Here is a 21,378-nt window from a genome sequence, read left to right on the forward strand (position 1 = left end):
AGATTAGAGGGGCAACAAAGGCGGCCGAAGGGCAGACTGACGGAGCAGACAGACCGACCAGGAGGCAGCGGAGAGCACAGAAGCGGGCAGCACAGGGTACAGGTTAGAGAAAGTGAAGGAGGAGTTAGAAGAAAGTAGCTGAGCAGGGAAAGTGTAACATGCCCTGAGGCAGGAGGCGGCTGAGGCCCTTATTGTATTAAAGTTCGAGGCACAGCAGGTGGGAAAGAGACTCACCACAATGCAGTCAGGTTGTACATTTTATTTCCCTGTATCCTTAATTTTAAATAGTATCTCATAAATAAAATCTGCTTTGATTATTTAGTTAAGAGGCTTCTTAATATTTTGCTTATCAATTTGGGAGTGGAGCAGTATGGTGGAACTTTATAAACGGCCCATATTAAATTAAACGCAGTCAGATAGCCAAATAGTCAAAAGTCCCAGAATTAGTCTCCCAGTCAGATTAGCCTCCCAAATTAGGCTAGTCATTCAAAATATTTTCACATTTGAATGGCAACCGCGGCAGGACTTATGGCCCAATTATAATTTTTTTAAACTTATAATTTTTCATATAATCACAATTTTTCATAAATCCAATTATATAATTTTTCCAAGTTAGATTAGATATAGTTATTAATAATTAATTTTTTTACAATAGTCTAAATTTTCCAGCTGTAATTAGCCTGTGGTCAACTTTTAAATTAGTAAAATAGAGGTAATATGGTGGAAGTGGATCTGGAGTAATAGTCAAAATATTCATTGTGCATGCCATAATAATCAAAAGGATCTGTGACATTGGAATTTCCTTCAATACCAAGTCTTTGGCTGAGAAGTAAGTCCAGGTTATTTTCTATGTCAGATGTAAGTGACTTGCCCAATGTTATAAAATAGTAATTTTCAGAGGCAGATTTGAACCCAGATTTCCTGACTCAAAACTTATTCTATCTAATATATAAGTCTACACTTAGCAGGCTACAATAAGAAATAGAAAGCTAGGCAAAGATCCTAAAATGCCTTAATTAATATGTATTCTAATTGTCCCTTTTATAATTTTTAGTTCTTTAAGGGAATTTTATATATGCTCTTCACAGTTGATGTTCTAGTTCATTAACACAAGTACAGTCTAAGAAAGTGGGGCTAGCTTGCTGGGTTAGTGGGACTCAAGATATAGGCAAATGTGGAAAGAGATGTTATCATTATGAAGGTTTGATGATTTCAGGAAATTATTTCCAAAACTCACATAGGTCATTCAGGTATGACTCAAAGTCCTGAAGGGAAGGGCTTCATTCCAATATTTAACACAATGAGAAATTGTCATTAAGGAGCTAGTTAAGCCTAATGGACACATTTATCACAACCCTATAGACCAATATGCTATATCTATAAAATAGACATTTTGGATAAAGCATGGTAGAACCAAGACTTTCAATGTTTAAAAAAGGAATAATTGTGATAAAAACAACCAGATTGATCTAGTTTAGCACTGAAATATCAGCTATAAAATAAGTGGAGTTAGAAGGGACAACAGAGGTCATCTAGTCCTTCTTTGTCCATTCAGTTTTCAGATGGCCCCTAAATAGGTTAAGTTACTTATCTTGGTCACAAATGTAGTGAGAGAATAACTGAAATTTGAATCCTGGTACCATGCTTACTTCTAGCACCTTATTTAAATATTTTCACCATATGTTAGCTCTATGTAAATTCAAAGAGTTGTCTTAAACATCCCTGGGGAGAATATATATATGAATACAGAAATGGAAAAATGTACTGTGTCTCTTATAAACATAGCCATATTGATTGGACCACATACACACACAAAGACACAGACACACATCTGTGACATAGGAACACAGATTTAGAATTTGAAAAGGGGAAGGGAAGGAGGAAGGTATAAGTATTTATATAGCACCTATAATGTTCCAGGCACCATACTAAAGACTTTTTTTTAGAAATACCATCTCATATAATCCTCCTCACAATAATCCTGTGAGGCAGGTACTATTATCCCCATTTTGCAGTTAAGAAAACTAAAGCCAATAGAGCTTAAGTGACTTGCCCAGGGTCACGCTGTAAGTATCTGAGACTAGATTTGAACTCAAGTCTTCCTGACTTTGGCCCAGCACTCTATATACTACACCACCTACAGCCTCTATAGACCTCAGAAGTCATTAAGTCAACCTCAAATATATGTGTGTGTATGTCTCTTTGTGTGTATAAGTGTGTGTATGTAATATATTTGTATATAATTCCTGCCACCTTGGCAATGTGCAGCTAACTAGTTGTGTCATGTTAATTTTAATAAACAGATAAGATACCCTACTGGTGATAATATCCAACATTCACATGACACTTTAAAGTATGTACTATTTCATTTTAATCTCACAAGCCTTCATGGCAGGTATTACATTTATCATCTTCAACAGTTTCCCATTTTATAGATGAGACTATAAATAAGTCTTAGTTAATGAGTGTCAGAGGAGGCCCTCAAATGTAGGTATTCTAGATATGATGCTCAGCACAATCTTTCATAAGGATCTTTCATGTACACACTAAAAATAATAAGTTTCAGGATATAAAATAAACCCACGGAAACCATCAGCATTTCTATGTACTATCAATAAAACTCAATAGGAAGAGAGAGAAAGAGAAATTCCATTGAAAATAACTGTAGATAATATAAAATACTTGGGAGCCTACCTGCCAAGACAAACCAAGGGTCTATATGAACACAATTATAAAACATTCTTCACACACACACACACACACACACACACACACACACACACACACACACACCAGATCTAAATAGCTGGAGAAATGCTAATTGCCCATGGGTAGGCTAAGCAAACATAATAAATTGACATATAAAACTAGAAAAAAGATTAATAAAATTCATCTGGAAGAACAAAAACTTAAGAATATCAAGGAATCAATGAAAAAATGTGGAAAAGGGGGTCACTACTGATCTCAAACTGTATTAAAAAGTGGTAATTATCAAAACAATCTAGTACTGGCTGAGAAATAAAGTGGTGGATCAGTGCAATAGGATACGTTTGAATTACACTATAGAAAATGACTATAATAGTCTAGTATATGATAAACCCAAAGATCCAAGGTTTTTGAAAAAACAAATACCTCATTATTAGACAAAAATGCTGGGAAAACTAGAAAATAGTATGGCAGAAACTAGGTATAGATCAACATTTCATACCATATACTAAAATAAGGTAAAATTGGGTACATGATTTATACATAAAGGGTGATACCATAAGCAAATTAAGAGAGCATGGAATACTTTATCTATCAGATTTATGGATGGGGAAGACTATAGAACCAAAGAAGTTCTAGAGAGCATTATAAAATGTAAAATACATAATTTTTGTTATGGAAAATTTAAAAAAACTTTTATACAAACAAAACCAATGTAATCAAAATTATAAGGAAAGCAAAAAACTGGGAAAGAATTTTTGTACCAAGTATAACTGATAAAGGTCTCATTTCTCAAATATATAGAGAACTGAGTCAAATTTATAAAAATACAGGTCATTCGCCAATTGATAAATGATCAAAGGATATGAACAGGCAGTTTTCAGACAAAGAAATCAAAGCTATCTAGAATCATATGAAAAAATGTTCTAAATCACTATTGATCAGAGAAATGAAAAGTAAAACAACTGTGAAATATCACCTCATACCTACCAGAGTAGCTAATATAACAAAAAGGAAAATGTTAGATGTTGGAGATGTGGGAAAACAGGGACACCAATCCACTGTTGGTGGAGTTGTGAACAGATCCAACCATTCTGGAGAGCAATTTGAAACTATGCCCAAAGGGATATCAAACCCTTTGATCCAGCAATGCCACTGCTAGTTTTATATCCCAAAGACATCCCTGCAAAAAAGAAAAAGACCTATTTGCATAAAAAATATTTATAGCTGCTCTTTTTGTGGTGGCTAAGAATTGGAAATCAAGGGAATGCCCATCAATGGGGAATGGCTAAAGAAGCTGTGATATATGATGATGATGGAATACTATTGTGGTATAAGAAATTACAAGCAGGATGATTTCAGAAAGGCCTGGAAGACTTATATGAACTGAAGTATAGTGAAGTGAACAAAACCAGGAGAAAATTGTGCACAGAGACAGCAATATTGTTTGATGAAGAACTGTGAAAGATTTAATTACTCTAATTCATAAAATGATCCAAGACAATCCCAAAGGACTAATGATGAAGTATACTATCCACCTCCAAAGAAAGAACTGATATTGATTGACCACAGACTGGAGCATGCGATTTCTCGCTTTCTTTTATTCATTCTTTTTTCTTTTATTTGTTTTCCTATGTATAACCTATATCTGATTGCTTACTGCCTCAGGAAGGGGAAGAGGGAGGAAAGAAGGAAGGATAGAATTTGGAACTCAAACTTTAAATAAAAATATCATAAAAATAAGAAAAATTACAATCTACCTAAGTTAATTTACTTATTAATGTCATACCAATCAAATTACCAAAGGATTATTTCATAGAGCTAGAAAAAATGATAACAAAATTAATCTAAAAGAACAAAAGGTGAAAGGAATCAATGGAAAAATGTGGAAGAAGGTAGCCTTGCATTTCCAGGTTTCAAAGTATATTTCAAAGTGGTAATCACTAAAACAATCTAGTACTGGCTAAGAAATAGAGTTGTGGGGGGCAGATAGGTAGTGTATCAGATAAAGCAGTGGCCCTGGATTCAAGAGGACCTGAGTTCAAATCCAGCCTCAAACACTTGACACTTACTAGCTGTGTGACCCTGGGCAATTCACTTAACCTTCATTGCACTAAAAAACAAAAACAAAAACAAAAAAAAAGAAATAGAGTTGTGAATCAGTGGAATAGACTGGGTACATAATACACAGTAGCAAATAACCATAGTAATCTAGTGTGTGATAAACTCAAAGATCCAAGCTTTCAGGGCAAGAAATCATTCAACAAAAATTTCTGGGAAAATTGTAAAACAGTTTGGCAGCAAATAGACATAAATGTCACACAATATACAAAGATAAGGTGAATGGAACAGATTCAGACATAAAGGGTTATATCATAAGTAAATTAGAGAAGCATAAAAGAATTTACCTATCAGTTCTATAGAATCAATATCATATTGCATGTTTTCTCAAGGGAAGTTGGAAGGGAGGGAGAGAACTTAGGACTCGAAATTTTTAAAAGTGAATGTTGAATTTTTGAAATAATTAGGAAATAATTAATGAAACAAAACATTTTTTAAAAAAAGCAACAACTCAGTTACAGGCAGAGAAGAAGATGAAGGATTATAAAATGTAACAATGTATGGTCTAAGAAAGTTAGCCATAGTCATGCTGTGAAACTGCTTGCCACAAGAATGCCTCAAAATTGGAATGTGAGGACTTGCCTCACTAATTCTCTCTCAAAATGGTTTTGGCTGATGATGTGCCATTCACAAATACTCAACTGAAAAACCTCATAAAATTTAAGATAAATCTGGAAATAGCATTAGGTAGTAAACCAAAAAATAGAGCCGTGTGAGATGATACAAGCAAGTGAAAGTGGATGCAGAAATCTTAAAGTTTTAGAGTTTTCAGAAAATGGACAACTACCTAGGTCATGACACTTGGATCCCTGATGTTACCAGTGTTGGCATCTCCTCCTCCATTGCAAATTGAAAAAAATAATCTCAAGGTTCTTGATTATGTCTTTCCATAAAAATCTTCATAGATGATTCTCCCAAAGGAAAGGGTTTTCCCTCTTACTATCTCGGTATTTCAGGGACACCAAAATATCAAGTGACATCCAGTTTTGGGTGGTTTTTTTTTTTTTGAAGGACTGGCAAAGGTAGTAGGGTGAACACGTAAGCAGAATAAGAGACAAGTCCTTGAGTATTTTTTATAACATTTCTCAGACACCAGAAATTTCCTAAGTCCTTCTTTTCATACTCATTTTAGATAATTATTACAATTCTCACATCTGAACGAAGTAGAATTCTTGGTTTATTTAGTCTGTACTCCTACACTGCCCAAACAACAAAGCTTTTTCAGTACTTTCTTACTTGGCAGGAGCAGAATGCTTTAAGTTAAGGTTCTTGATGATTTAATTAACAAATGTAAACATTAGCATACTGCAATTAACATATGTAAAATATTTCAAATGCATCATGTTCTGATGAAATCATGGTTCTTTCACAATATCACCTTCCCCCTCCCACCATATTTCAAAGTAACATCTAAAGTTTTCTTCCTCTGCCTAGTGGGCTCAGAGGGTGGTGCTTTTGAGTTCAGGTCTTTTGAGTTTCCAGTTAAAGGCTCTCCCTACTTACTGTCTTTTAATTTCTGGCTTCTATGCTGCTCTGCTTACTGGGGTGGCAGTTAACTATATAATTCTATGGCTACATGGCAAGGTTTGGAGACAGCTTGCTTTTCTTAACTAGGTTAAAAACAAATCCCTGCAAATATAAGTCATTACATTATTATATTTAGTATTACACTTAGTCTTTAATTTATTAATAGAATCTCAGTAGAATATAGGTACTTTAAGGGTATAGAATGTTTAAAATTTGGGCTTATCCCCAGTGCCTAGGATCTCAGGGGTTTTTTTTGTTGTTTTTGTTCAGTTGTTTTGCAGTTGTGTCTGCCTCTTTGTGGCCCCATTTGGGGTTTTCTTGGCAAAGACACTGGAGTGGTTTGACATTTCATTTTCTAGCTCATTTTAAAGATGAGGAAACTAAAGCAAGCAGGATTAAGTGACTTGCAGTGTCTGAGGAAAGATTTGAACTCGTGAAAATGAGTCTTCCTGACTCAGTACGTGCTCGATAAAGGCATGTATTTGTGGAAAGCCTTATTCATAAATAACATAACTTCTACTAAAACCAGTCTGAATAATCACAAATACTACAGTACTAGATTTATAATAGTTGGAAATCAGGAGGTTTGGGAGACTCATCACCACACCACCAGTAAGTTGTATTCCAATTTGTTTTGGGTTTTTTAATTAAAGCAATTCTTTGATGGAGAGATAGTGTTATTTGTTGATAAAGGAAGCATACATTTTGAAAAGTATTTTGTTCTGACATTGACATGGAGAAGCAACAACAAGCTTTGTGCCTAGAGACCTGTTGCTTTGGTTGGGTATAAAATGTAAATAGTTGCTTATATCAAGCAACAGTGAGAGAGGCAAAAGACTTTTTGTTTGTTTGACCAGAACGTTGATTTTATTAGAATGGAGATCTTCCAGTAGAGAATATTCATGAACCAATACAGATTAGAAATGGTTCTGTATCTGACCATCTTACAAAATTGTTTGGTTAAGCAATATGCCCAGTGAGTATTGATCAGGCCTTTCAGGCTCAGAACTTATGACCTCTCTGAGCTCTGCCCACCTCTCCCTCCATCCCAGTATCTTTTCTCCCCAATCTCTTTTGCTTGCTCTCTCTCCTTCCCAAAGTCAATCAATCAATCATTCAATCAATAAATCTCTCTCTCATATTTTCCATGAAAGAAATTAATTACAAATAATGCATATTAAAGCAATTTTGAGGTTCTACTTCACACCATTAAACTGGAAAAGATGATCAAAGAGGAAAATGACAAATGGTGAAGAGGCTATGGGAAAATGCATACATGAAGTGTATGGTTGCTGAAAATTATTTACGTCAAATAACTAGAAATTTCTCCCCAAATATTAAGTGTTATAGGGTACATTTTGAAATCAGGTCTTCCTGTTTCTAGGCTCAGCATCTACTGAGCCACTTAGCAGGGAAGAAAGTGATAGCCTCTTTACATTATTAATAAATGTTTATTGATTGAAGGGTCAAAACAGACTGCTTTGGACTCTAATGTAACATTTCTTCTTTGTCATATGACCATCCTCCACAACCCACTGGACTATAATATATGCCCCTTCTTATAGCAGGATGGAAATATTTCTTTAGTTAACTATCACACCTCTTTCAGTGGCAAGGCAGTATTTAACTTATCTGTTTTTTAAAAAATTATTATTAATAGCACTCTTTCAATGTATGTTGACACCAAATGATTCTGAAAGCTCTAAACTGTCTTCTGTTTTGGAGGGGATAATTCACACATGTGGCCATGGAATTAATAGTTATGTTACTGGGCTATAACTAACAAGGTGTTCTCTTTTGTCCTTACTGCCTCAAGCCCAAGAACCTATAGATGTAGTTTATTGTGCTTTAGAATTTTTTTCTATTTCTACTATTAGAAATCACATGTACCCAGACACTAGCTATCTTCTCATCTAAGGAGCTATGGAAATTAACAACAAAAGAAAAACTAGTGATACAAATTCCTTTGAAATCTTACAAAATAAGCAACCAAACCCAATGAAGCTTGGTCCTAGAGAGACTAACAGAACCAAGCAGTACCTGTCTTTAGGTAGATTTTTTTATACCATGTAGGAAGATGGGAGAATCTTAAAACAAAGAAGAATGAAGGATCCAAAAGCATTGATACAACCTTCTCTATAAGACAATTTTAGCCTATTAAGTCAGTATCAGAATAAACCAAAGTCCAGACTTTAATTAAAGACATAAAGCCCCAGGGTCAGACAACAGGAAGAAATGCTTGCTTATTTTTAGGCTTCACTTCAAGGGACAACAGGTATCATAAGCCATGACATTTCTTTCACAATCTCTTTTCTTCATGTCAGAGATTACTTTAAAATAAACTGAAATGTAAATATGACATCTTCCCATCCCAGCTTCAGCAATCACACTAATTATATGCTATCGCTCCTAATAAGCAAAACCTTGAGCACAATTCCATAGGGGATGCCGATTTAAAGATTCAATTTCACAAGCATAATACACAATATAGATCATAAGCATGTACTATTAACTGAGAAACTAGCTATCTCTGGGTAATAAGGTGAATAAAAAAAGAATTATGAAGAAAGTTAATATACTACCATTTTATAATAAACATTTTACTGGTCCTATGTTGTGGACAGCTAGGTGACTCATTTTCCTAAAATCAAATCTTGCCTCAGACAATTACTGGTTGTGTGACCCCAGGTAAATCACTTAATCCTGTTTGACCCAGTTTCCTCATCTATAAAAAGGACTGGAGAAGAAAATGGCAAAACCACTCTGGTATCTTTGACAAGAAAACCTGAAATGGGCTCACAAAGAATGAGACAAAACCAAAAAAATGGCCAAATAACAACAGTCCTGTGTTGGTTTCTGAATAAAGACATAACCAATCATTTTAGGAGGTATATTCCCTGATAGCAAAATTCTGGAATGAATGATGCTAACCTTGATTAGAAATAACCCTTAATTTAACACTTGTGTTTACATGAAAAAACATTGTGCTATGTTTTGGGGACCTTCTTTCTCTTCCTCTTTTCCTTCTGTCTTCCTTTTCCTTTTCTATTTTGGACTTGGCTTGTGAATTCATCGATATAGGGAACTCCCAGTGAAGAAATTCTCTCTACCAATGGAGAGCTTTACTCACTCTGCAATTAACAGTCTCAGAAAGTTATGTGGGGAACACCAAGAGGTAAGTAACTTGCCCAAAGTAAAGAAAAAATCCAAAAATGTCAGAGGTAAGTCTTGAAAGCAGTTCTCAATCTGATGCCAAGTCCTTACTCTCTATACCACAATACTTCTCTAAGTGAAACATAAAGAGAAAAAAATAATAGTGCCTACCCTCAAAGATCTTACATTTTACTGAACATGGATATTTTATAAAATATTTTTCTTCAACAGATGTTTTATTTAAGAAGCTCATTTGGTAGCTATCAAAACAACAACCCTACCCTAAACACACCTGTTTAAGTCTATCATGTTCACATCTACTAATATGCCAATATCCTATCATTGGACATACTTTCCAAAGTCAGATTGTTAAGTTCCCTTTCTATTTTATTGTGAAAATTCTAACTGCATAAATAAGAAAGTGCAACGAAATGTGAGAAAGAATGGGAAAGCATCTGTTTTTTTTTAAAGGTAGTCAGAAAAGCTTTGTCTTGATATCCAGTTAATCCCAAATTCAATGATAATGCCAGGCACTGACTATATCCAGAGAGTCAAATATCTTAAATTAGTTAATTTTATTTTAATGCAAATTCAAGTAGTGAAAACATATAGAAAAGCTCTAAATTTCATTTGCAGACAATTTTAAACTATTTTAACTAACATCGTCTTGTGGTGATATTGATAAAGGGTTATTTTATTTGGCTGATGCACTTGAATGGAATCACATCCATTCATTTCCAAAGCAGAATACTTACTGATTCAGGACAGGAGTGTATGCAGTTTTATCCTCATCAATAATTGTGACCATCAGAGTGATGAGCTGGGGCCAAAAATCCAAATTCTTGGTGGTTGGACCCTGATCTTCCCGAGGAATGTCCTGTTTCTTACTCTGTTTAAAGGATCACACAACATACAAAAAAAGCCAAATTGAATAATTTTAGTTACATTTCAGTGTAACTGAAAGAGAAAAATGTGAAAAAAGATTTGTGATTATTTAAATAAAATGAAGCTAAATAAAATTCCCCTTCTTAGTTGAGCAACCATTTGTAGATTGATAGTGACAAGGACTCATTGGAAAAAAAAATCTTTCTGATCTGAAAGTGACCTAGTAGGGTTGATTAATGAATGGGAAGGGAAATGGAAGGTGTCCTTGTCCCTGGGTATAGAAATTTAGAAAGTACAAAAATATAACAATCCTACTCCTTCAGCAGTCTAGAAATCAGTATAGTAATTAATACACACCTCTATTGAATTTGTATTAAGCATTTCTTTTTATTACTTTCTAATCATAAATTATAGTTGCTTTGAGGGTTCATGTCTTGTTACTTATGATAAATGTCAAAATTGCTAGTTACAGCTCTGCACTGACTGGTGTGATTAATGATTTGGTATCCTTTAAGAGAAGAGATTATTTCTTTCAGAATGTCTTTGGTCAATGTCTTTGATGAGAACTTGTAGAACCACAGAAAAAGAACCATGAATGTCACTGTGAAGACCTTAAATTAAAGTATTAGGGTCTGAGGGCATATGGATGCTGAAGTAATGAACTCTTTGGTTAAATATATGCAATTCAAAAAATCTCATGCATTGGCACACAATTTTGGCTGAATGATCAAGAACCCATCATTCCAGATGCCGTTTCCCTGAATCCCTTCCTCTGTCTCTGTAATCAGATCTGTATAAACATGAATTTGAATCTTCCATCCTATTAGAACCTCTCAAACTGGCACACTGGCTATATTCCAGAACTCTCCATTATAGGTTTGAGGGTGTGCTGGAATGGGACTGACTCTGAAAGTTCATACTCAGCACAGAGGCTCCTTCAAACCATGCACCACTACTCACAAACAACTTCTTTCAAACACACAGAGGAAGATCAATGGGTTTTTCATTCAGTAAGTAATCTCCCTGCAGGACTACTTGGGCATTTATTGACCTTTTACAATTAGGACAAACAGACAAGAAAAACTTTCTGCTGAAAAATGTACAAGCATTTAACTATTTAATCAGAGAATTCTGGCTGACTCTGTGAAATTAATGACAGATTGGTAGCCTCAGGTAGTCCCAGAACTGTGATCATACATTTAAACCACTGGCTTCAAGACATATCACTGGATTTTTCATAGTCAAACCCTATCCAGGAGATTTGTATCTCTGTACCTTAACTTATTTTTTGAGTTGTCTTCACTGATATTGAATCACTAATACTTTAAACAGGTCTCCATTAAATTTTGTCATGATTAATTGATTGCATTTTCTATTATCTTCAATTACATCTTCTCTTTCCTGAGAGTTTAGGAAACCAAAGAACCCTGGGAATTTTAACAAGGTGTAAATAAAATTAGTTCTGATAGTTCCAGGAGACAATAATAGAGTACTCTCATTAATCACCACCCTGTTATGCATGCAGCTTAACTTAAAAAAAAGGTACTGGTTGTAAGTATCATGGTTAAATGAAAGGAAATTGCAGTTGATAGTATGACTAATATCACAGCCAACTTATCATCTGGCAAACAGGAGACTTGCAGGAAGAGAAAGAATCAAATGTATTTAAATATACGTTAATTCAAAAGTCTGAAAGATGTTACAGATTACATACCCATTAGTCTTATATGCTCCATGACACAAGGGATTTGTTTTTGGTGCCAATGTTGCACTTCAGATTCTGAATGTTTTTTTATTTTATCAGGGTTAACTGAAAAGTATTTTTACCCATTAGAGTTGTTTACACCTCCTAGAGCAAAGATTCTGATGAATCAGGTTCCTAATCAGTAACTTCCTTATATATATAATAACAACATCATCTTTAAGATTAGAGATGGGGTGGAATTCAATTAAGCTTATGGGAAATTGTGACTGGGCTCTGGAGAAAGACAATTTCCCAAGGAAATTTATTTATGTATAGAGTCCATAGAGGCTTTACCTTTATGGGGAAATGGGGAGGGATGATTATAGATTACATAAGACATATGTTCATCTCACTGCCTTAAAATGATGTATAGATGAATTTTTCAAAATTGTCACTCAGGACTTCTCTTTTTTTTGGGGGGCGGGCTGAGGCAATTGGGGTTAAGTGACTGGATTTGAACTCAATGCAACTGGAGCAACAGCTTTGTCAAGTCTTACAAGGGCAGAGAGTCTTTGGGTATGGACGCAATGGCAGACTGTGTTTTCTTTTTTTTTTTTCTTCTTCTTCTTTTTTTTTTTTTGGTGAGGTGACTGGGGTTAAGTGACTTGCCCAGGGTCACACAACTAATAGGTTTCAAGTGTCTGAGGCCAAATTTGAGCTCAGGTCCTCCTGAATCCAGGGCTGGTACTCTATCCACTGTGCCACCTAGCTGCTCCATGTGTTTTCTTTTTAAAGACCCGTCTCAACAATTTTGGAAAGACTGATCAGGAGAAGGTTGGCCAGTGGGTGATTAATTTTTGGAGGGCCATAAATGAAACTATCTATTAAAGAGATGAGAGTCGTGATGGCATTAGTGGAGGAATTGCCCACACACACTGGGCACTGACATTTGGGGAAGTATATCTGCTAAATGCCCAATCAGCACATTTTCTCAGCTGGTTCTTAGGATATTTGATTGTCACATCTCTCAAGGCTCACTTTTCTATCATGCTATGTAGGATGCCCCAAATAACTATGGGAACTATGGCAAAGATGCTTCCCCCATAATAAACACATCCATGGCCTTCTCCAGTTCCTATTCATCCCATGCTCTACTTTGCCACTATGCTCTCTGTACTCTATTCCATTTTAAATGAATTCCTTTTCAACTAAGATCTTTTTTTCACATTCCTTACATTTTGTTGTTAGTACTCATTTCAACCTAGGTTTTTCCTGAAGAAATTGATACCCCTTGATACCATCTACATCAGGCTATTTTAACTTCTGACATTTCCTAGAACACAGGGACAAGAAGAGAAGCTGGCATACTCCTTGCTCCCTATTTCCCTTTACATATATTTCCACTGCCACCATTACTCAGGAAGGACCCCTTCTCCTTTAAAGTTCCTGTCAGTACCAATCAGATCTGTAACTGCTGCCATTTAGAAATTTCCAAGTCATTCTTCCTCTTCCTCAATAAATTTAGTGTCTTTCTTACAGTCATCTTCCTCATTCTTACCTTAATTCTCTTTGAATACCTTCTCCTCCAGCTTCCTCAACTTCAACTTCTAGGACCTCTATCTCCAATCTACCTCAATCATACAAAGAGTGGTCATACCTTAGACTACCCCATTAAAGACCTCTTGATGGAAGTTATCAGGAGGCTGACAATAGCAAGATGGGTAAATAGAAAATAACTTGGCAAAGCTTGTAGATCAGTTCCTAAAGGAACTAGCCAATACGGCAGGAAATGACTGAAAACATTTTGAGTAGAAAGTGTCAGAGGACCTGAATTCAAAATCTGATTTTGCTAATTACTTCACCTGTGAACTTGGGCAAGACCTTACACCTCTTTGAGCCTTTGTTTCCTCATGTGCAAAATTAGAGTATTAGACTAATTGCCCTGTAAGGTTTATTCCAATTCTAAATCTATGATCCCTTGGTCCTATGAACTAAGTATTCTGGATGGTCAGAAGAGAGTGGAACTTGGTATATATAGCACAAAGAAAATAAGACAGGGAGAATTGTAAATACAAGAACCCAATAAGTAAAAGACCACCAAAAAACAGAAAAGAAAGAAAAGGAGACCAATGAAAGATTTTTAAAAAAATGCACAGAACATAAAAAATATTCAAAAGGGGACAAAGACAAAGAATTTGGTGTTAGTACTAATGTTAAATCTATTACAGATTTAAATGAAACCATGTTGTATAAAAGAAGTATCAAACATGTGGCCTGTAGCAACATTACCAAGTGTGGTCTGAACCAGATTAAAATGTAATTGGGAAATAATTACCAAAATAAATACGAATACAATAGAACATAGGTGATGTTAATATGACATTTCTATCAATACACAGCCAGCAAAGATCCTTCTAAATTGTTAAGAAGTACCCATTTCTATTTCAGTGTGACACCTTTTCTCTAAATATAACCGACTGTCTTATACAATCCTGTTTTTTTCAAGAAAATGTTCATGCTTGTTGATGTCTGTAAGCTGATGATTTTTTTAAAGTTCACATAAAGATGGACAAGTCATACACAAAGCCACCTAATCAATAATATAAATATCTCTCTGATAAAACAAGTACTAAGTTCCCTACTTTGGGTTAACTACATTCATTCATAACTGTTTACATTTCTATTTTTTTTATTCTTTTTGTTTTTCGGTGGGGCAATGGGGGTTAAGTGACTTGCCCAGGGTCACACAGCTAGTAATTGTCAAATGTCTGAGGCCAGATTTGAACTCAGGAACTCCTTAATCCAGGGCCTTTGTTTTATCCACTGAGCCACCTAGCTGCCCCTATGTTTCTATTGACAATAATATCTGACTGCAATTAATCCATGGCAATAACACCTGCTTGCTTTACATAGTGTTTTGTAACTAAACAGTACTTTAATATATTTCCTTGCTCTCACTAGAACCTTAATGGTAAAATAAATGCCTAGGATTTCTGAGATAAGAGAACCCTCATGCCCCTCCCTCTAAAAATGTTGTAAATAGTAATAGTAATGTATGGGACAATTATGGATTTGACTCAGATTAAACTCTGAGGATGGAGTATGAAAGATACCTAGCCCCGCACGCCCCCCCCCCCAATAGCTAGCCTCTCGCTTTGCCTAAAAGTTAATTGCTTGTTAAATTCTCACTGTCTCCTTTAAGTTTTATTGTTGAGATAATGGACTTGGGACAGTTTTGTAAACTTTGGGAATGGGGTCTAGAAGATATCCAGTCCCCCAATAAGTTTTATTACTTGTCACAGTTCTACCAATTAATACTATTTACTTCTGCTTAATTCCCACATGCCAACTATACCTTAGTTTATGGCTTGTAATAAACTAGTCGGCTTACTCCTCTCTCACATGTCAAAACCCCACTCCCTGTCATGGATTAATTGCAGTCAGATAAGGGAGTGATTTCTGCCTCCCTCTCTCTTAGACATTCCTCATACTTGTACCCCTTCCCCTTCTCCCCTTTGTTCTTGGACATGTCTCCATACATGGATCACGAGCTCGGTATGCACCTTGGGTGAGACAGGATTGGATGTTAGATTGTGAGCTCATCCACCCTGGGTGTACGTGGGGACAATCCTTTTCAAGATTACTATAAAAACCTAGAGGATTGGGCCTATCTTTGCAAGACTTCAATGTGTAATTGGGTTTTGCCTGTCCTCATGAGGATGTAATAAATCTGTCTCTGCTTGACTTGGTGGTTTCCTCGAGTTATTTGAGTAAACTGAGGCAGTTTGTCCCAAACAGTAAGGAGACTATTGCCTAAAGATGTGAAAAGAAGTCTTCTGATCCATCACTTAGCATTGCCTAGTACATTATAGCTATTTAATAAATATTCATTGACTTCACTCATTACCTTATATAGCAATATGTCCTGAGCATCTTGCCTTCTGCCACACAGCAGGCCCTCTTTTCCCTGCCTGGAATAGCCCTTCTTATCAGACCCCTAGGATACACCCCAATCCCCAGGGGAGTTAATCCACTCATCATTGGAACTTGACACTGAGGTTGAGCTATCCTACTATACCTAGCCAGGTTCCTCCCTGCCACCATATGTGCCCTTCTATCCCCATGTTTTCTACCTATAACTCTAGAAACATCAATCAAATTAGTACAACTGCTGCTTCTGGAAAGTTTATGGCAATCAATTGCCCTGTGGTTCTACTCGCTATCCATTTCACTGCCCAGAACAACACCCCTTTCCTTGGTCACAACTGTTCCTCTATGTATATCTCTACCCACTACTAAAATGTAATCTTCTGGGGGCGGCTAGGTGGCTCAGTGGATAAAGCACCGGCCCTGGATTCAGGAGTACCTGAGTTCAAATCCGGCCTCAGACACTTGACACTTACCAGCTGTGTGACCCTGGGCAAGTCACTTAACCCCCATTGCCCCGCAAAAAAAAAAAAAAAAAGTAATCTTCTTAATGTCAGGGACTTTCTCGTTTTCATATTTGTATCTCTAGTGCCTTGCATATAATTGGTTCTTAACATATAGTTTAGTTTTCTTTCTTTCTCCTTCCTTCCTTCTTCCTTCCCTCCCTCTCCTTTCCTCCCTCCCTCCCTCTCTTTCTCTCCCTCTCCCCCCCCTCTCCTTTTTATATGGGAAACAAGGTCAAAAGTGGAGTTCTCTGGTGGTGTCCAGAAATACCTCTTCACTTTTCTCTCCCCATTATATTAGCTCTTGTTGAGATCTGAAGCTTGGGGTTTAATTATGTTGGAATAGGAGATATTTTCTCTTTCCTATACACAAGCATATTCTGTGAGAAATAGATATATTTTTCTGAATGTTCTTCCTCTTTTTCAAGGTGACTTATTGTGGCATCTTATATAGAATAATTTTCCTTTCTGACATTAATGAGCCCTGGCTCTTCACTTGCCTTTTTGCGATTGTTGTTGTTGGACAACTAATTTTTTTGTCACTTTCAGTTTTACTGATGTGTTTTGTTTTACATTACATACATACTCCTACTTCATGAGAGGTCTCTTGTAACAAAATAAAACAGTTAATTAAAATGAACAGTACAGTGACCTCATCTAAAAGTGTCTGCATCATTTCACATCTATTTTTTTAATTAACAGAAATATATTCTCTTCTTCTTCCTACCCCTCAACCCTAACTGCTTATCTTATTGTCTGATCACTTTTCACCTCACTCCCATCTCCCTCAGACCAACAACACATTTGCACCTTATTTCTTGTCACCCCATCTTAAACTTATATTACGTACAGAGATACCACATTTTAGATAATAGTCTGTGTTTCTTTGACATAATTAATACCAAAGTCAACTGTAGTGTTTATAGGCATGAATTAGAAGAATCACTGCCTCTCTCCAGTAGGGCCAATGTCATCTTACCAGCCTTAAAAATGTAAGGGAAAACAATATAGATTTACGTCATTGTGCATCTGTTTAACTTTTAAAATACTCCCACTGATTTCAAAAGACCTTCAAGATGCTAAGCTATTGTTGCCAGATTGAGGACTATTTGGTTAAAAGTTGGCTAGCCATCAATAGTTTCTATGTACTTATTCTAGGTCCAAGGGTTTCCTTGGTTATTTCTGTGGTTTCATTAACATCTCAGGGCCCCAGGTGTTAACCCTTTAGAGAAATCTCTAGAACAGTTATTAATGCCCACAGAGATGGAACCTGTTAATGTGACTGCAGCTTTATGGTACCATCATTTTCCAACTATTTGACTGAAGTGGAAATGGCAAATCAGTGAAGAAGGAAGCAATACTGACATCAGCTTTAGCTGGTTCTCCAATTTTGTCTTAAAGACAAGGCAGTGCTTCAATCAAGTGAAAAGCTAATGCTATACTTTGGCTATAAGAACAACAGCTTCAGGGCAGCTAAGTGGCGCAATGGAGGGGCAGCTGGGTGGTACAGTGAATAAAGCACCAGCCCTTTAGGACCTGAGTTCAAATCTGGTCTCAGACACTTGACACTTACTAGCTGTGTGACCCTGCGCAAGTCACTTATCCCTAATTGCACCTCCCCCCCCCAAAAAAAGAACAATAGTTTCAACAAACAAAATGTAGAATTTTGTTGGAAAATAAAGCCCTCTTTAATGAAATTCTTGGATAGAAAAGAGTAACATTACAAGAGCGTGTACAGTGTTTTTTAGAGCCATAAAGTCCTGGGTTTGAATTACATTTATGATAATATAACAACTATTAAAATAGGCTTTTTAATCTCTGTTTCATTCCCCATAGATACTGTTGCAAAACGCTTTTCTCCTCAAGCCACCCACATTACTCTTTCATCTATTTCTCTCAGCAAAGGAGAAAAAAAAATATGAAAGTCACCCATCCAGAATTTCCTCTTTTCTCTAACTTTACAACTTCAAATCACCTTAACATCAACTTCTATTTACCCTTCCCTCCTTTATTTTCAGAGGTGGCTTTTCTTGCCTATGCAAGCTTGTACACTCAATCATGTCATGCTCTCCTCCAGATCAGTTCCAAAATTATCTCCTTCCTCTCCTTCATTTTCATTCTTTCCTGTTCATTTGCTTCTTCCCTGTTGCCTATAACCATAGCCAGTTCTCCTCTTTCCTCAAACAAACAAAATAAAACTTTCATTGGACTCTATCATCCCTCATGTTATTATCTGATATCTTTCCTCCCTATTATAGGAAGTCTCCTAGAAAAAGCTGTTTTTTCTCATTGACTGTTGCTTCTTATTTCATGCTTGCTTTACAACCCTTGAAAACTGTTTTTTCTTTCCCACCACAAGGTCACCAGCATCTCTCAATTGCTAAATACAATAACATTTTTTCGAACCCTTATCCTTCTTAACTTCTTGGCAGCATTTGGTAATGGTGACCACTCTCTCTTGGACAATCTATACTCCCAGGGTTTTTATGGCATTGTGCTGTCAGTTTTCTTCTTATCTGAGTAATCCTAAGGTACCTTTGTGGGATCACCATCCAAATCTTACCTCTGTGTTTGTGTTTAGCCAAGGGTTCTATCCTAGTCCCTTCTCTCTTCTCACACATTTTCTCTGTGATTTTCTCAACTCTTATAGATCCATACAAAATCTTTGTACAGATCGATCTTAAATCTATATCTATCCTAATCTTGTATTACAAATTCCTGCTGAATATCTCCACTAGGAAGTCCCATAGACAACTCAACATGTCAAAAATTGAATTGTGTTTTTCCCTCTAGACTGTCTCCTCTTAACTTCCCTATTTTTGTCAAGCAAAAACTCCATTTTCCTAGTCACTGAGGCAAACAATCTACTAGTCATGCCTATCTCTTTATTCTTTCAGATGCTAAGGCTTGTCATTTTCACTTGCTCGACATTTCTTGCATCCATTTTCTTACCACTTATGCCACAATCCTAGTAGTTGAGACCTTCATGACCTTTCACTGGGACAATTGAAAGAACCTCCTAATTCATCTCTCCTTTATCCAGTCTCTTCTCTAATCCATCTTCCACATGGCTATCAAATTTATATTCCCAAAACCTATGTCTGATTATTTCATTCCATTTTCAAGTGTATCTGGGACAAAATGCCAAATCCTGTTTGGGGATTAAGGTCCTTCACAATCTGGTTCTAATCCATCTTTCTAGGCTGGATGCATATTAGTCCTCCTCAGACACCCTATCTTCTAGCTAAACTTACCTACTCAATGTCTTATAAATAACACTCTATCTCTGACCCTTATGCCTTTAGAACTCCTAACCATTTTCAAGGCTCAATTAAAATACTAGCTCCTTCAAAATGTTTTTCTTGATTCCTTCAATAGCTAATGTATACCTGCCCTCCATTCCAAATCATTTTGCATATATTCTGCATTGATCTGTGGACATGCTGATTCCCCCTCCCCCAAACTTTCAGGAAAATGTAAGGTCCTTGAGGGTAATCAATCAATAAACATTTATTTAGTGCCCAGGTGCCAGGCACTGAAGCCATAGGAATACAAAGAATGTAATGTTTCCTATTCTCAAGGAGCTTACATTCTGATCTCTCTCTCTCTCTCTCTCTCTCTCTGTCTCTCTGTCTCTCTCTGTCTCTCTCTCTCTCTCTCCACACACACACACACACACACACACACACACACACACACACACACACACACACACATATATATATATATAAAATTTGATATATATTATATATAATAAAACAGAATAAATGTAAGATATACCAAGGGAGTTACAAAGGGATATAATTCTCAGGAATAGATATTGAGAAATGCTTAATGAAGAAGGTGTTGCCTAATCTGAATTTTGAAGGAAAGTTAGAATTCTATGACATTGGGGAGAGGAGAGAGTGCATTTCATGGATGGGGGAGGGGTGGCTAGTGCAAATGATATCAATCAATCTTTATTACCTCCTATGTGCCAGGCACTGTGCTAAACTCCGGAGACACAAACAGAAGCAAAATAGTCCCTGCTCTCTAGGAGCTTACAATTGAATATAGTCATGTTCTTATGGAAAATATGGAGAAATAGAGAAGGGTGAGCTAGAGCAGTTATGTGCATTAAGCATCTATTGAAAGACCGGACTTAGAATAGTTGCTAATGTGTCAAGGCCATCTTGGAGGCCAACAGTAGAATGCTCAAGATATGTCTGCCTGTGATTTTTAAATATTTCACCACTTTTTATCAATGATTTGGATCAAATCATAGTTGGCCCACAAGCTGAATGTGAAAATAGCACAGAGTTTGGAAGGGTAAAGAACACACTAGAGGACAGAATCCGAATCAAGAAGGATATGGTATGGAAGAATAACACAACAAATAACATTTTAAAGGATAAATGTAAACTTTTACACCTAAATTAAAAAAACAACAACAATTTTTCAAGGACAGAATGAGTGAGGAATGGCTAAATAGTGGATTATCTGGGAATTTTAGGGAACCAAAGACTCTCCATAAGTCAGTAATATAACAATATAGCTGAAAACAAAAAATTAGAATGCAAACATTATTTTACATATATGTACACACACACACACACACACAGAGTCAGAGAGAGAGAAGCACAGAGCCAAGAACAAAGAAGGTCAAGCTGTGTATTCCTCTGCCTTGGTCAGATGGCATGTATAATATTATGTTAAGTTCTGGTTGATCCACTTTAGTAAGGATGTACAAAAGACAGAGTAAATATAGGTGAAGATAACCAGGTGGTTGAAAGAACTAGAGACAGTGTCATGAAGGAACTGGGGATATTTATCCAGGATAAGAGAAGATTTGGGGGTAAAAAGGGATGGTAGCTGCCTTCACATTTCTGATGA

At 36.2% G+C, this 21,378-nt stretch overlaps 1 protein-coding gene across 2 annotated transcripts in view; it reads right to left on the reverse strand.

The window, feature by feature from the left end:
• The window catches only part of UNC13C (unc-13 homolog C), a 716,794-nt gene that overhangs the window by 240,762 nt on the left and 454,654 nt on the right, over positions 1-21,378 (reverse strand). For both annotated transcript variants that reach the window (XM_043984190.1, XM_043984189.1), the window contains exon 18: positions 10,263-10,396. In XM_043984190.1, coding sequence (XP_043840125.1) covers positions 10,263-10,396 — 134 coding nt within the window. The remainder of the gene's footprint in view (positions 1-10,262; positions 10,397-21,378) is intronic.

This window comes from Dromiciops gliroides, chromosome 2 (genome assembly GCF_019393635.1).
Source record: "Dromiciops gliroides isolate mDroGli1 chromosome 2, mDroGli1.pri, whole genome shotgun sequence".
In the NCBI taxonomy this organism is placed as follows: domain Eukaryota; kingdom Metazoa; phylum Chordata; class Mammalia; order Microbiotheria; family Microbiotheriidae; genus Dromiciops; species Dromiciops gliroides.